The sequence below is a fragment of the Ceratotherium simum genome, chromosome 16 (assembly GCF_057802395.1).
Source record: "Ceratotherium simum simum isolate JZ-2026a chromosome 16, ASM5780239v1, whole genome shotgun sequence".
Classification (NCBI taxonomy): Eukaryota; Metazoa; Chordata; class Mammalia; order Perissodactyla; family Rhinocerotidae; genus Ceratotherium; species Ceratotherium simum.
In genome coordinates, this window is record NC_141915.1 from 42,907,315 (window position 1) to 42,923,856 (window position 16,542).

General features: G+C 57.4%; 1 protein-coding gene across 4 annotated transcripts in view; it reads right to left on the reverse strand.

Moving 5' to 3' along the window:
- Window positions 1-16,542, reverse strand: part of HDAC5 (histone deacetylase 5) — a 38,124-nt gene that overhangs the window by 14,982 nt on the left and 6,600 nt on the right. Inside the window, exon 3 of one of the 4 annotated variants that reach the window (XM_004432546.3) lies at window positions 9,345-9,416. The exons of 1 other annotated variant lie outside the window; for it this stretch is intronic. In XM_004432546.3, coding sequence (XP_004432603.1) covers window positions 9,345-9,416 — 72 coding nt within the window. Of the gene's footprint in view, window positions 1-9,344; window positions 9,855-16,542 lie in introns of those variants that run through there. 2 more of the 4 variants (XM_004432545.3, XM_087441212.1) reach the window with 2 other exon arrangements.

Below are 16,542 nucleotides of genomic sequence, written 5' to 3' on the forward strand. Positions count from 1 at the left end.
AGAGAGGCAGGGCCAAAGCGTCTTGTTTCTTTTCCATTTCTTTCTCCAAAGAAAGCTCTCGCTTTCCTCGCTCCAGCCCAGGAAGGCCACAGGGAGCTGGGAAGACTGTCTTGTGGCGAAGTGGCCAACTCCAGCCCAGGCCTGGAGAAGGAAGGACCCCAATATCCTGTGTCTTGCCCTTGTGAGCAGGCCCCTTGCCTAGGACCCCACTGCCATCCCTCACCAGGAGTGGAGAGGGAGCTGGGAGGGGGGCTAAGGGCTGAGCTAAGAGAGTCTCCCACACCCTGTGCAGTCTATGGGCCTGGATCTTTCCAGGGAGCCTGCATTGAATGAGTGTCACCAAGGCAGGGTAAGGTCTGCTGAAGGCCAAAGCCATGCTACCTCATGCCTGAATACGGCCTATGGGACCCACTGGAGGTGGGGGTGGGGAGGTAAAGCCTGAGCAGAGTGTCTCTCTTGGTCCCCACCAGCTCCTTCTCCCCCCAGCACTGCTAGGCACATTCCTCTGTGGTTTGCCCGCCAGCCACACTGACGACTCTGCGGCCACAAGGCCAGAGCCACATCTGCAGGAGTGGCCAGATGTGGCCAGGAGGGTGGGGTTACACACACACACACTCACTCTCCCTCCCAACCCATGTCCTGCCCCAGCACCAGGAGGAAGGGCCCCTGGAAACTGCAAAGGGCCTTTCCAGAGGTGGCCAGCCCATCCAGCGTACAAAGCAGGGTGGCAGCGAGGAGCCAGCAGCCAGCCTCAGGTCTCCCCAGCCCTGAAAACGCTCAGCAAAGCCCCAAGCTGGCTGGAGAGTCATCTCTTCCTAGGCAAGGCTGGCTTGGTCTGTGGCACTCTGATCGCTCAGCCAAGAGGTGGATGGGCTTCAACCTGCTGCTCCCGACAGTGCTGGGGCTGTGGAAGCCAGATGCCAGCCTGCCCGCCCAGCGAAGGGCAGGGGTCCAAGCACTCCTGGCTCCCAGCAGATAACCCTGCTGGGGCTGGAACTGCTGCCAGCAATGCTGGCTTCCCTTGCAGGAGCCCTGCAGAGAGGGCACGGGCTTAGGCAATGGGAACCTCCCACCAGGGCTCCCACACAGCCACCACTGCAGCAGAGATGCTAGGCCCTACGCTGCAGAGGGAGGAGAAGCCCACTTGGTATGCAGGTGGCAGGGCAGCCAGCAGGCTCCGCCACACAGCCTTGTTCCCATGCAAGCAGGAAGCATGGGCGACTGGAGAATATTAATCTGTAGGCCCTGTGGGGCCTGGACAGGATGTGGCACCCCAGGAGTCTGCCAGGTAGTAACATGGCTCCATCCAAGATGGAAGCGGCCACGGCTGGGCAGCTGGAGTCAGGGAAGGGGCAGGGGGAAGCACAGAGCCCCCTGAGTGTTGTCCGCTGGGCACAAAACCTAGAGCCTGGGCCGGCCCCGTGGCTTAGCGGTTAAGTGCGCGCGCTCCGCTGCTGGCGGCCCGGGTTCGGATCCCAGGCGCGCACCGACACGCCGCTTCTCCGGCCGTGCTGAGGCCGCGTCCCACATACAGCAACTAGAAGGATGTGCAACTACCACATACAACTAGCTACTGGGGCTTTGGGGGAAAAATAAATAAATAAAATCTTTAAAAAAAAATAATAAAATAAAAAATAAAAAATAAAAAATAAAAAAAACAAAACCTAGAGCCTGACTGGCCTTGCACCCCCTCAAAGATCTGTGCCCTCTGTTAGCTTGGCATGAGCAGAGCAGGTGGCAGTGCTAGCAGCACCAAGCACCTGGAAGGGGAAATGGGTGTGTCATGATAGAAGGAGGCTCTTGACCGCCTCCTCTTGGTCCGAGAGAGGTGGAGGACCTCTGGAAAGGGAAGAGAGCAGGCAGAGGGACTCTGTTCCCTAAAGGACAGGCTGGGAGCTCTGGCTAGCAAAGAGCCCCCTGAAAGGCCAGGGAGGGCTCGGCCCTGGGTCCTCCCCTAACCCTATGCCTCCTTCTGACAGAGAGCTGTAGGGAACAGAGAGAAAGCCAGAGAGCCGACACAGCAATCTCCTGCAGATGGAGGATGGAAGGGTCCAGGTCTACCCTGCTCCATACTCTACTCCTTCCAGGGGACTCTGGCCCTTCCTCCTGGGAGTGGTGGCCTTGGGAACAAGCGGCAAACACCATCTTGTCCTCTGGCCTTCTGCAGGACTGACTCCATGGAAAAGCCTCCTGCCAGGTAACTGGGTGGGCAGGGCTGCGTATTTCTAGCCATCAGAGTGGCCCCACATATACCAGGCTCTGGCTCAGAAGGGGCCACTCTGCCCAGCTCATGGGCACTACTGGGCAGTGGCAACACCTTACTGACACTTCTTTCCCATCTTGCTAGGCCTCCCACCCCTCCATGAACCCCATCAGCCCAGAGGGGGTTCCCACAGCATATTCTGTGAGCAGCACAACAAGGGACAGCCTGGCTCCTCGGGGGAAATGAGACAGTGCTGACGGGGCACTCTAGGACAACCACCAGCACAGCCTTAGACTGAAAAAGAGAGTGTCTAGACAAAGGGACGCTGCCCCCAGGCAGACAAAGGGCTCCAGGACACAAGGAGCAGGCTTTAGCAGCACTTCTGGGAAGAGAGGTTCAAAAGAAAAAACAGATCTAGCTGCCCAGGAGAAAACCAAGTCTTCCTCCTGCTCTGAACACACCGCAAGCCATGCCCCAGCCTCAAGCCCTCTCTTGGAGGAGTCGCCAACTCCGGAATCCCTGTGATGCAAACCCTGGCAGCAGGGAAACGGTACCTTTAGTTGCCCCTGGAGAAGCCCTGGAGGAGGGGGCAGCACAGTGTATGGACCCGCCTGCAGACCTAAGGAGCTTAACACTTGGCTCTAAAAAGACGCTGCTCCCAGGACCCACCAGCCACCGAAGGCTAGGGGAGGAGGAGGGGCCCCAGGGTACACAGAGTATAAGGGAGGGGTGCATTAAGCGGACAAAATGAGGCCTCTGCAGATAAGCCCTGGAGCTGAGGGGCTACCCTGGAGAGGGTCAAAGGGGCCTTGAGACCATCTTTCAGCCCCCTCATTACACAGACGAGGAGACCAAGCCTCTTAGAGAGGCTGCTGTGCCGAAGATCCCACCAACTAATTAGCAGGGGCTCGAACCCAGGTGTCCTGACTCCCAGCTCAGGCAGGCTCCCTCTGAACCCTAACCTGTGCAGCCTGGCTCCAATGCAGGGCATCCCAGGTGCTCAGTGTGAGCCATCCCTGGATAACTGCTCCTCTGGGGAGCAAAGGGCAACCCACCCTTAAGGGCAGTGCCTCCTGCCAGCACCCCTGCCCTCAGGACCTCCCTTGCCAGGCTGGGGAGTCAGCAGCTTCCTTACAATCTAATGACTGCGTTCTACCCCTCTGCAGAACGGGAAGAGGCTCTTGTCCCTTTCTTGGCCTTGAGAGATTTTAGAAGGAGGCAGGGAACAGCATTTCATACTCCTCTCTATGACGCCGATGACCCCTCCCCACGGAGGACGGTTTCCCATGATCTATTTCTGTGCTCTGACGTGACTGGGGAGGCCAATTTAGGCTCAACAGGTTCTACCGCAATTCAGACAGTATTTCCACATGTGCGAGCTGGGGAGGACTCGCACCTAGCAATTTTCACAACTCTTCATGTAACGCAAACGAACACACATCACGTCACGGTTAAGAGCGTAGGCTCTGGAATAAGAGAACGCCAGGGTTCACGTCAGCTCGCCACTTCATAAGACAAGGCACCGAGCACCCCCTGTGCTCCTGCGGGCATTTGTGAAATAAGAGTAAGAAGAGCACCTTCCTCCTAGCACTGTCAGGCTTAGGAGAGAGAACACGTGCAGAGGAGCTTGGCACAGGGCCTGGACAGTCTGAGAAGGTGCTGGTCAAGGCTATTATTAATGGCTCCTGACATTTTGTCTGTCCTGGACCCCTCTGGCAATCTAGTGAAGCCTATGGACCACTTCTCAGAAATGTTTCTAAAGCACACGAAGTAAAATACTTAGAATTATGTGGAGCCAAGTTCACAGACTGCCTGAATTCTAAGGAAGCCAAGCTCAGACCTCTGCCAGAGTGAAGCCTTAGCTGTCTCATTTCAGACTGTCCCAAGGTCGCTCTGTGGTCCTGTCCCAATCAATGCCCTTCCCGTGGGCCCTACACTACACCCGCTCGAGGGGCCAGCGACTGGACCCCAACGCTGAAGGAAAAAGCTCTGGGAACAGCCTCCTCCCAGCGGCAGCACTTGGAGGCTGTCTCTCCGGCCTCGCTGCCTCCAACAAGGGCCACTCTGTCCTCTGTGGCTCAGCCTACAGCGGCGGGCTCCCTCCTGTCCCTCAAAAGCATTAGCACAGATGAGCATGCGTTCTGGTCCTTGCTCTTGGCGCCCCCCGCTCCAAGCAGTCAGAGAGTCTTCACTGGTATCTAACTGCACTGTGCCCACTGCAGGCAACACCCCTCTCCCCAGTCCTATTCCACATCCTCCTGGGCCAGGACTTGGGAGACCCTAAGCCCCTCCTCGCAAGGCAGAAGCAAGGTGAAACTGACTTCAGAGACTCTTAGAATGCCAGTGCAGGAAGGGCCTGCGGATCAGCAATTCAACTCCCTAGTTGACAGAGAAGAACAGTGAGGCCAGAAATGGAAGAGATTTGCCCAATGTCACCCGGAAAGGAGGCGGAGGAGCCAGGGTTTAACCCCGGGTCTTCTGGCTCTCTCTCTGCCTCCCACTAAAAAACAGGAAAACCCTGGAGGACTGCTCCTGAATTTAATGAGAGACAGAGCGAGAAGCCAAACTCTGTATTAAGGATCCAGGGATCTAGACGGGGCACTTGGTTGGTCCCCAGAACACCAAAGCCCAGGAGCACAGGGGAGAAGGAGGCTGACTGGATGGAACCCCCAGAAACTTGGGGCAGATCGTGCCTCAGAAGGACCTTGCGCTTAGAGCAGGCAGAGCCCTGATGGAAGGCACAAAGCGTCTCTCACTGGTGACGATGGAGTTAGTCGTTGCTCCTGGCCTGCTGTCTGGAGAAGCAGACACTTCTCCAGCCCAGCCATTTCCAGTAAACACTTGGGCACCAAGCTAGAGGCGATTAAAAAGCACACCAACCACTCAGAGTCTGCAGCTGTTGCTGGGACTGTTCACGCTGCACCTGGGGGGTCCTGCAGGGGACCCAGGGCAGGGGCTCTGCCTCCACTCCCCCAGCACAACCCAGCCCTGAGCGTCCAGCAGGGAGCCCTGCCCACCTGCCCACCTGGCCACTTGCCATAATCCCTGCCCCAGCTGGTTTGGGCACCTGCTCCCCAGCGTCTCAAAACATCCTCCCTTCTCCAGACTGCCGGGCTGCTGGGAGCTGGATTTGACTCTGACCGGGGTAACAGCCTCCCTCCCTCTGCAGTAGGCCCTTCTCCCAGGAATCCCAAAGCCCACCGAGGCCTTCCAGGGATAGCGGTGACAACCATCGGCAGGCTACTGGGCTCCATGATCCCTGTGCACATGACCCCTGTCCATCAGCCCTTACTCCAAGCATGGTTTGTGTCTGCTCACATCAGAATCAACTGAGATGTGTTTCAAATGCTGGTTCCTGGGCTGCCCTACAGAATCTGAATGGGGAAGGCCTGGGAATCTGCATTTTAATATATTCCTTTGATGATTCTGATGCAACTGAAAGTTTGAGAACTACTTTCTCATAGTGTCCCCAGACTGGCTGCACTCATTTCTGCTGCCAACCTGACAGCTGTTACAGCTGTGTGTGTGGACACAGTTAATCTGATTTCCTGTCTGGCAGCTGTGCAGCAAGGAGGGGACAGCTGAGGGTCTCAAAAACAAGAGGAGGGGATGAGGAGGAGGGAAAGGGGGCAAGGGAGGCTGTGTGGGACGGGGTGTTCAAATTTGTTCCTGAGCCTCTTCTCCCCTTGAGCCGAAATCCCTGCAGGGGGGGAAATAGCTGACCAAGTGGTCCCTAGTATTTATAGAAAACAAAGCGTCCTCTCTGAAACCTCAGGTCTCTCTTCTTCAGGACCACAAACTTTGGAGGCACAAAGAGACAGGCCCACCACGTAAGGTTGTGCAGGTTGTGTACTGCACAAGGGCACCCAACTGAAGGGGAAAGTTGGGGGCTGAAATCTAGCCCACGCTCCAATTGCTAAGCCATGAACTCTAGCATGAGGATGTATCCACCCGGAAGGAGGGCTACCTTTTTAAAATTTGCACAGGGGAGCTTTTGTTTGGGTTAGTGGTGGCCCAACACAGAGACCTGATCTGAATCCCAGCTGTCACACACTCTGTGACCTTGGGCAAGTTCCTTAACCTCTCTGGTCCTTCTTAATTATAAAATGTGGCTATTAATACCTTCCTAAAAGAGACAAGGTAAGGAAAGCACCTGATACCCTTGTCACTTAGTACATTATAATCTTAGTTTCCTTCCCACCTGAGTCTCACTCTTCCTTCCTTCCCACACCCCGACACCTACACACTCATACACAAAGCCAGGCTTGGAATGGTCTGAAGAACGTGAATATGAATATCCAAGGGAAACCCGAATACCAAACCCGAACCCCATGGCACTTCCCAGCATCCATAGCATCCCTTCCTGGCACAAGCAGAATTCACACCCTGCCTCCCTAGGGAAAGGATACTGCTCCTCCGTGCCTGTTCATAAGATCCTGCACGCTGCCCAAGCATCAGCTCTGCCCAGTCCAGGCCAGAGGGGAATCCAGGGCTCACAGAAGGGAGGCAGGGGATCCCCCAGCTCGGCATCCTTGGGAATCCCACACTGGAGGTCAAGCTCCCAGGCTCCCCAAGCCGGGACCAGGCCTGGATGAGGGAAGTAGCCACTGTATGCTGGGCTGTTTTGAAGGAGCTAGGCAGAGACCCCGTTGGTCAAGGAAGACCTCTGATCACACTAGGCAGGTGTGATTTGTCCCTCTCCTCAGGCAGGAACAGCAGAGAGTGCCCTGCATCCCTCAAGGGCTCCGCCTGCCAAGGCTCTGGCTCCCCGCTGGGGCAGCTCACTATAGCTGTCTCCAGTCACTCAGAGGGCCAAGCCCCAGAATAGAGCCCAGGAATCCTGCCATCAGCCCTGGACGCCAGCCCCCTCAAGCAATATTCATTCATCCATGTGCCAGGCACTGTGCTAAGTGCTGGGGAACAGCAGAAAGCAAAGGATGCCCCTAAAATAGGGTTCCCAAGACTTGCTGCTAGAGTAATCAAAGAGCCCAGGGTCGACAGCCACCCTGGAAAGCCCCTTGCCCCTACCCTGGGGCTGAGAAGGCCAGGCGACACACACTGCCCAAGAGGCGTCCCTGGCCACCTGCTTTTTCAGCCATGGGCTTTTGCATCCTGTCTGGAGACTGATCAAGAGATGGGAGAGGAGGTGGGGGGTGGGGGGAACACCAGGCTGCCTGGGCCCTCATGGCCGTGTTTATCTGGGGTGGATTTTTTTTTAACCCAAAGGTTAAAGCGTTTCTATTTGAAACATCTATTTACATTCCAGAGTCCAAAAAAAAATCAAAGCAGGCGAGCTCCAGGCCTATATCTGTCCCCAGCCGCGTCAGAGACACAGCATCAGAGCTGCGCAGGGGGAACATTCTTAGCCCTCTCCCCGAGCCGCTGAGGTGACTCACACCTCCCTCCTGCCAGTATGGACCACGCCACCACTCAGAAGGCTAGGCAGTGTACATGGGGCGGGGGGGGGCGGTGCAAAAAGGATCTGGAGAGAGGGACTGGCTGGGGGGGGTCTATGCAGGGACAGGCAGCCTTAGGGAAGGGATGGGGGTAGCAGGGTTCCAGCTTGCAAGGTTTCTGGAGTCTAACTTGAAAGAAGGTGAGACAATATGCTGAGGAGGCCAACCACCAGCCACTGCTCGGAGGCAAGGGACAGGGGGGACAGGGCAGGATGGGTGGACTGATACGGCATCTGCCAGATGGGTGGAGCTGCTCCCAAGCAAATGCTCTGCACAGTCGGTCCTTTGCTTTCCAAGAGACCACCTTGACCCCCAGAGGTTTTGGGGTAGGGGTCAGCAGGCAGGGTCTTTAGCTAGAGCTGCAGGCTCAACTAGATCAGGGCTAGACCAGCCCTCTGTGCTTATACCTCCTCCCAGGGGCGTGGGTACCCTGCACAACTGACTCCCAGGGTTATGCCCCCATCCCAGCGGCCTGCGTGGTTACCCTGCAAGACTGGCCCCCAGGGTTATGCCCCTCCCCTGGGAGACTGCATGGGCATCCCTGCCCAGGCAGACAGCCGGCCTTGTTCCAAGGGTTTTCCAAATCTTCCCAAAACATTCATCCTCTGACACATCCCAGTCCAGCTGCAACCTTATCCCTGGACAGCTCAGAGCCAAATCACAGGTACCTGCATAGGCACACAGCTCCCAACTTCCAATTCAAAGCTTGGGACCCACACCCACATATCCAGAGGCAAAAACTCCCTATACATACACACATAGACACCCACACCCAAGTGCCAAGCCACTGCCAGGAGGGGCCAAACAGGCATGGGTCCAGCAGGCCCCTCCCTAGAGGAAGCATCTTGTGGTGCCGGCCTGGTCGGGAGGCTGTGCCAGAAAAGGCCTGATGCTGCCAACAGGTTCCTGGGAGGGAGTGGCCCAGCTCTGGGGGACCCCACCCCCAGCAAAGAGCCAGAAAAGTCCCTGCTGAAAAGGTGGCAGGGCTAGGGGGTCCTCAAGCCTGTATGAGCCACAGTAACATCCCTTCATCCTCATCTGATGGGAAGAAACCAAGGCCTGGGGGAAGGAGAGATATGGGGGAGCTAGGAACTAAGGCAGCCAGGCCCCCAACATCCTACTTGCCAGCCTCTGCCTAACTTGACCACAAGTGCATCAAGCCTGCTCCCCAGGTGTCTGATTCCCAGGGGACTCCTGAGTGGGGACTTGCAGAATTCACTGTATCGATCCTCTGCCCCTAAGAACCCAGCCAGAGGAGCTGGGGTAGCCTTTATTCTTATGGACCCTCCAGCTATGGCTTCTTCCTCTGCCCAGACCTGGGGAGTGGGCGGCCCAGAGGCAGAGGACCCACTTCCTCCCCTCTGACCATCATGCCAACTAGGCCAGGATCCTCTAGTAATCCACAGCCCCCGGCAGCTGATGCTGACCCTGCTGGAGGCCAAAGGGACTCAAGGGGATGCAGCACAGTGCAGCTGGAAGGCATGGAAGGAGGGCAGGTTCTGGGCCAGGGAGGGCAGGAAAGCCCATTCAGTGAGCAAGGCTCCCCTGACCACCCATATTCTGAACAAAGCCCTCCAGAAAGATCCAGCAAGACCCCATCTGGGCGAGGCTTGGAGCAAGATGCTCAGCCCCAGGGACAAGGATGCCCAATGGCAGAGGGCAAGTGAGGACACCGAGGTACTTACCTGCCACAGGGATGCCGTGTAGAGCGGTCCGAGGCAGGATTTCCAAGGATGGTTCCCGGCCTGACATCCCATCTGCTGAGAAACAGGATTCTGTCTCATAGATGGTCTGCAGCATCTCCACAAGCCCCTGAGCCTTGGGTACCAGCAGCATGCCAGGGAGGGGGCCGCCGGAGGCGGGAGTCGGCCAAAGGGAAGGTGGTGGGGCAGGGCCCTCACTGCTCAGGGGCTCCCTCAGGCCACTGCTGCGGGGACCCGCACTGTGGGGAGGTGCCTCATCCGGCCTGGGCACTCCTTGCGGCAGGAGGAGCCGGGAGGCCCTGGAGCTACAGGCCCAGCTCTCCTCTAGAGGGGCATCTGACCACCGGCCTTTCCCCAGCTCTCTGGAGCTGGGGTATGGCTCAGCACTCGGGACAGGAAGGGGAGCTCAGCAGGCAAGGCGGGCTCTCTGTGTTCCCTCCCAGCCCTAGGTGACAGCTCTGGGCCCGGCTCCCTGCTCCTCCTTCCCGAATGAGCCGCCGGCAGCTGGCAGAAGACTGAAATAGCAGTTGGGGGAGGGCCCTGTCTATAAATAGGTGGAGCATGCTCAGGGAGCCGCCGGCCGGCTGCCAGGAGCCCGGGCCTGGCGGAGGCCCCATGGGGGGGGGGGGAGGCGCGTTCCACTCCAGGAGGAAGCGCCAGGCAGGGGGATGGGAACAGGGGAGGGCCTGCACTCAGGGCCAAGGCCACAGAGCCGGGTGGCCAGAGGCTGGGCTGGGGGAGGACTGCGGAATACCCATGCGTCTGGGAGCAGCTCTGGCCCTGCTCTTGGCAGGCAAGGGGATGGAGACCAAAAAGCCAGATTCTATCCTCTATCTTCCCTCTCGCCATCCAGAGCAGGTAAAGGAACCAAAAGGGTCTGGGAGAGGGTGGCAGACAGGGCCACCTGGCCTAACCTTGCATCTTCCCTGGAGTCCTTCTAACAGCCAGAAGGGAATTTATTTAACTTCTGCCTTCCCTCAGAACTGGAAGGTGCCTCCCTGCCCTCTCAACCAGCAGGGAGACCCCAGAGCAGTAGCTAATTGGCAGCTTCCTCCTACCCATTAGAGGTGGTGCCTCCACAGGCTGTGCGGCTTCTTTCCAGTGGGCAGGGAGACTCTTCCCGGACAGGCCTCGCCCTCGCCCAGGGAAAGAGGACCAGGGATCACCTGCCCATTCTCAGAACACAGCTAGCTCTTCCCTGGCAATGTGCCAGGTGCAATGCTAAAAGCAGCACATACATTACCATATTTATTCTGCACAATGACCTCAGTAGATAGGTGCAGATGGGGAAACCAAGGCACAGAGAGATGAAGTCACTCATGCTAGGTCATACAGCTGCTTAAATGGTAGGGCTGGGCTGTCTGAGGCTCAAGTCTGACCTCTAACCACCACAGCCCACTGCCTCCTGCACAAGGGAGTATATGAAACTGCCCTAGGGTTTCCATTAACAGGTACAGTGACTCCCAATACCCAAGTAGGTACAGACTTGAGGCTGGAGCCTCTTTAAGAATAGAGTCAAGGGCCGGCCCCGTGGCTTGGTGGTTAAGTGAGCGCGCTCCACTGCTGGCGACCCGAGTTCGGATCCCGGGCTCCCACCGGCGCGCTGCTTCTCCGGCCATGCTGAGGCCACGTCCCACATACAGCAACTAGAAGGATGTACAGCTATGACACACAACTATCTACTGGGGCTTTGGGGGGGAAAAATAAATAAATAAAATCTTTAAAAAAAAAAAAAAAAAAGAATAGAGTCAAGAGGCTGCCAGCATCCAGCCCTTTCCCACCAGCCCCAAGCCTGGCAGAGGAGCCCTTGCTTGTGGGGCCCTGCTGGGACCTCAGGCTATTGCACCATGAGGATTGGTGACGCCCACCCACACTGCCCACTTCTGGGCCATCTCTTCTCCTCAGGTTGTGCCTCCCACTGGTCCAGAGATCCCACTTGGCCCCCTGACCTCACTGCAGCCTTTAATAGCCTGGTTATTCCTGGGTCTGTGTCTCCCCTCCCCCTTCCTGATGTCACAGTTGCTATTTTGGAGCCACCTCCTGGCCCCTCCTTGCCCCCAACTCCAGGCATGGAGCCAGGGACACCTGTCCTCTCCCTGGACTGGATAACCTCACCCTCCTGTCAGGAGCCCAGGAGGAGCTGGCCAACCAAGGACACAGTGGCTGTGGCTCCTGGAGCCCATCTTTCCAGAGGGCTTCTGCCAGCCAGGGACAGCAAAGGGGCCTCCTTGCCCTCAGGTGGAGGGAGCACACGGACAGGGGAAGTGGCAGAGGTGGGCTTTCCCAGGCCCTAGACTGGCTGGCAAGATGTATATTAGGGGAGAGGGGGGAACAGAACCTAAACAAAGCTGGATCCTCAGCTTCTCAGCCAGCAGACTCTAGAAAAACAGTGATGGAGCAGTGCTCCCCACAGGCCTCTGGTGTTAGCAGACACTTCAGGGCACGTCTGGGGACCTGATTCAACACCCCCTGCCCCAACCTCAACCTGGCCAACCAGGCTCTCTCTCAAGAGAAAGGGAAGGGAAGGCCATGTCCCTCAGCGGGGTGATGGGCAGCAGACTCAAGGGAGCCCAGAAAGCCAGGGGCAGCAGCCCCTCCCAGCCCAGGACTCCGCCCACCCACGCTGGGAGCAACCAGAAGGGCTGGCTAGCCCTGTCCTGGCTCTCTCTGCCTGCCCCAGGCACAGGAGAGTACGGTAGGGGAGCCCTGATCTGGAGGAAAGGAAGTCATCAGCTACAGCAACTTAAAAGCAGGGCCCCCAGAACCTGGAATAGCCAAAAACCCAAGGAAAGAGAACTCCTTGCTTAGGGAAGATAGGGGCACCCAGGAGACTGCACACCCAGGGGTGCAGAGCCAAGAGCTCCAGGCAATTCTCAACACTGTCCCGACTTCATGAAGTCGGGACCTGAAGTGGGAAGCAAAGTGTCAGACACAGCCAGACAACCCACGGTGCAGTTCCCAGAATTCTCCAGAGGAATAAGAGAGGAGGGCTGGGATGGGGACAAGTGTCTTTTTTCCTTCTGAGATTCAAGTGATGCAAATATGTCCAACCTCAATCGTTCCAAAGTCTAACCTCAATCCTTCCTGCTTTATAGCCCCTCTCCTCATGGTTCATTTCTCTTCTCCATGCCCACTCATCCAGCTCTCCCAAGTGTCATCCCACAAACCTTACAGAGCACTTACCAAGCATGGGGTATACGAGCCTCCTTCGGAGCCAGCACTAACCCCTCCAGACCACATTGACCTTGTTCCCTCCCTTGAAGGCTGGGTGCAGGCCTCCTAACCCTCTAAACCTGGAGGAGGAGAACCCAATGCTGGCTCCTTGAGCTCTTGCACGCTCCCATTTCTTGGGCCCAAAAGGCTGGAGGGCGCCCTGATTGAAAGGAAGAAAGCCCCGTCTGCCTTGTGCACAGTAAAAAAGCCAAGAGCTGGCCCAGGAGCACCCCAGATGAAGTGTGGAGTGCCAGCTGCCCTGGGGCCTGCCTGCCCTCCGGCTCCCTCCTGCCCTTTGAGCCCAGTCATGCTGGAGCCCGTCAGCATTGCCTGGGAGCTGCCATGTGCCAGGTCCCATGCTAGGTGCTGGCTGAACTCTCTCACTTGAAACCAAGTCCAGGAAAAACGTGAACATCTCCTTTGGCATCTTCCACATCCCCTCGGGGTTGACCCTGCCTCCTCTGACCATCCATTCTAAGCCTTCAATCCCTTTGGAATGATGGAGCAGAGAAGAGGAGGGCAGAGCAGATCCCAATCTATAGTGAACACAGAGGTGCGCCAGCGGCATCTAAGTGGAGAAGGGACGCCAGGAATCTACTTCCCCGACCCCTGCCCCATGCTGCCACTGACCCACTTTCCCCTCCTCAGGGCTGGCTGCCCGCCTTCCCCGGGGGGTCAGAGGCAGAGCCCAAGCCCAGGGCTGGGAGGCAGGATGCCGAGGTTCCTGGCCTACCCCACGCCCATGCCCCAGTTTCTCTGGTCACCCAGAAAGGAGGGGGCAGCTGCCCGCCCTCCCTCCTGGAAAAGGGAAGGAGAGAAAGTAGGGAGCGTGTTGGGAGGTGCTGGGCAAGGAGGCGTTGTCATGAAGCTTGTCTCCCTCCCACGCTGCGGCTAAGGAACCTGGCTGCCTCCTCCTGGGACCCTGTCACCATCTAGACTGGCTCGCACGGTGGGCCTCACTCTTGCCCTCACCTCTGGGCAAGGGCACAGAGGATGGGACAGTGATCAGAGCAAGCCTCTGCCCAGGACCCAGGGAGGTCCTCCGACCTGGCCGGCAGAGCCCAGGCAGGGGGCAGATTCTGTCAGTCCTTCAATCCCACTGAGGGGAGCAGACATGATCAGTTTCAGAAAAATAAAGAAAAGCTCACCCCTCGAGCCCCCTTTTGCCTGAAGAGAAGCAGATACCAGGGAGAGGCCTCCTCAGGGAAGCAGTGGCCTCTGCCTGTATTCCCAGGACTGCAAGAGGCAAATCAGGCCAAATGCTGGCATCCAGCCCAGTCCAGCCCAGAGGTAAGTCGATCAGCTCCCATTCCCCGAGGAGGAGGGGTGAGCCCCAGAAGTAAACTGCTCCAAGTCCCGGCCTGCCGCCCCTCATTCGGGACACTCTCTCTTACTAACTCGTTTGCAATGAGGACAGAGATGGACCATATTCTACTTTTTCTTCTGTTTCCCCTCAGGCTAAGGTCAGAGTCAGAAATGTTGGGGAGGGGGCCGGCCCCATGGCGTAGCAGTTAAGTGCACGCGCTCCACTGCTGGCCACCCGGGTTGGGATCCCAGGCGCGCACCGACGCACCGCTTGTCAGACCATACTGTGGCGGCGTCCCACATAAAGTAGGGGAAGATGGGCATGGATATTAGCTCAGGGCCAGTCTTCCTCAGCAAAAAGAGGAGGATTGGCATGGATGTTAGCTCAGGGCTGATCTTCCTCACAAAAAAAAATGAATAAATAAAATAAAATTTATAAAAAAAAAAAATGTTGGGGATACTCAACAAACACTTGCCAAATAGGCAAGTTCCTGCACTGAAAGAAATTGAGGGGAACCAGGAACAGCAGAGAACTCTCTGCCCCTCACCCAGGCCTGCTGTTGTGTGCCCTAAGGAAAGAGGAGCGAGTCTTCAGGGATACGGGAGAGGGTGGGAGGTGCTCAGGGGCCAGGGCACCCAGGTCCTGGGGACTAACCGTTCTTATCATTCCCCCTGCCCATGGCCCCATGCCCTTCCTGAGGCTCTCTGCAGGGCGTCCACAGGGGAAGCGGACACCTGCGTGCTCCAGCTACAATTTGTGATTTCATTTTACTTCCTTGGAGTCCAAAGGCACATGGTTTCCAGGCTTCTGCCAGGCGCAGGATACCCGCAGCCCCAGCCCAGATGCCATCCTGAGCTCTGGGAATAGTAGGTGCCGGGCCCCTTGAAGAGGAAGAGCCACGTGGAGGCTGGTCGTCTCCCTGGCCCAGGGCAGCTATAACTCCACAAGTGGGAGAGCCAGTCCTGGAGCCCCAAGAAAACTCAGCGGGAAGGGCCTCAGGGGCACACCCCCAAGCAATGATCCCAGCTCTGAGGCCTCTCCACAATCCTAAAATGAGGTTCCCAATCTCTAGCCCCCTCCCCTTCTCCCTCCTTCCTGAACATGAGAAGACAGCGTCTCCCCCTGCTGGGGGGATCCGGAAAGCCAGCCAGGAGGCAAAGCCAATTCTATAGGCCCCACTCAGGAGGCCCCTCCTGGCCAGGCTCAGTGCCACCCCCAGACTGCCTGCCTCCCGCACCAGTGGACGCCTCCAGCTACCACCACACTCCTGCCAGCCCTGGCAGAAGTGGCTGCAAGGCGAACGTGGACCACCAGCATCTGGAAAGGCAACCCAGTACCTCATCTACCTGAGGCTGATTAATTTAACCTTTCACTCTAAGGGAATGAGACTCCCAAGCTAGGAAATGTTCTTCCCAAGCCACCAACAGATGCCTCTGGGCAGCCTCTGTTCCCTTGGCCAAGGGTTAGACTCCAGGCCCACTGTGACAGGAGGTGGCTCCTGGACAGGTCAGCATAGTAGGTCAGAGGAAAGGAGCAGCTGGCACTACTGCCAGACCTTCCTAGGGGCAGTGTCCAGCTGAGATGGGCAAGGGACCGATGAGAACCCACCAGGCCTCTCCTCTTCCCTTCACCAGCCCAGCCTCAGAGGAGGAAGCAGGAAGTCAGAGCTTGACAGCCCACCCTCCAGCACCGGAGTCACACAGACCTCTCCATGTCTAACACCTGGCACAGCCCCTACAGATCAAATGAAGCCAAGGCAGAGGCAGGAGGATTTGAGGGGGAACTGCAAACCCTACGGGGGGGGAGGGGGGGCGGGGGGGGGGACCAGTGGCGCAAGCGGTTAAGTGCGTGCCCTCCGCTGTGGCGGCCCGGGGTTCGCCGGTTCAGATCCCGGGCACGCACCGACGCATCTCTTGTCGAGCCACGCTGTGGCAGCATCCCATATAAAGTAGAGGAAGATGGGCATGGATGTTAGCCCAGGGCCAGTCTTCCTCAGCGGGAAAAAAAAAAAAAAAGAGGAGGATTGGCAGATGTTAGCTCAGGGCCGATCTTCCTCACCAAAAAAAAAAAAAAAAACAACCCTGCAGGAGGGGGCTCACCAGGCAAAGCCAACTTGGTGAGTCTCAGGAGCCCAGTCTCCTCCAGCTGGCACTCCACTCCACCTGCAGCCTGCGCCCAGGGGATGTCACACTGGAGAGGGAAGGGGGGTGCGGCCTTGACCAAGACAAATGGCACAAAGCCAAACAATCCCATCAGCTTCCAGCTTCCCTGACTCTGCTGGAACCCCTCAGGACCCCAGTCAGGGCCTCTCCCACGTATCGCCAGCACTGTGTCCCCACAACAGAGAGCATCAGGTCCAGCAAAGTGGTGATGGGGAATGAGACGGGAGGGGGGCCTGGATTCTCCCCTGATGCCACTTCTGTACCATCCTGCAAATGGGCTTGCATCTCCAAGCCCTAGTTTCCCTATCTGTAAAAGAACGAAAAATATCCCTCCACCCCTACAGAAAAAGATGTGGGGGACAGGATGGACAGTGGGGGGTTAAAGTTGAGCAAGATGGACTCTAACCCTTTAAGACTGTGCAGAAGGAGACAGCCAAGGAGAGAAGGCAGTTATTACTCTGACCACACTGACCCATGACCCTCCTGTGAAACTCCTGAG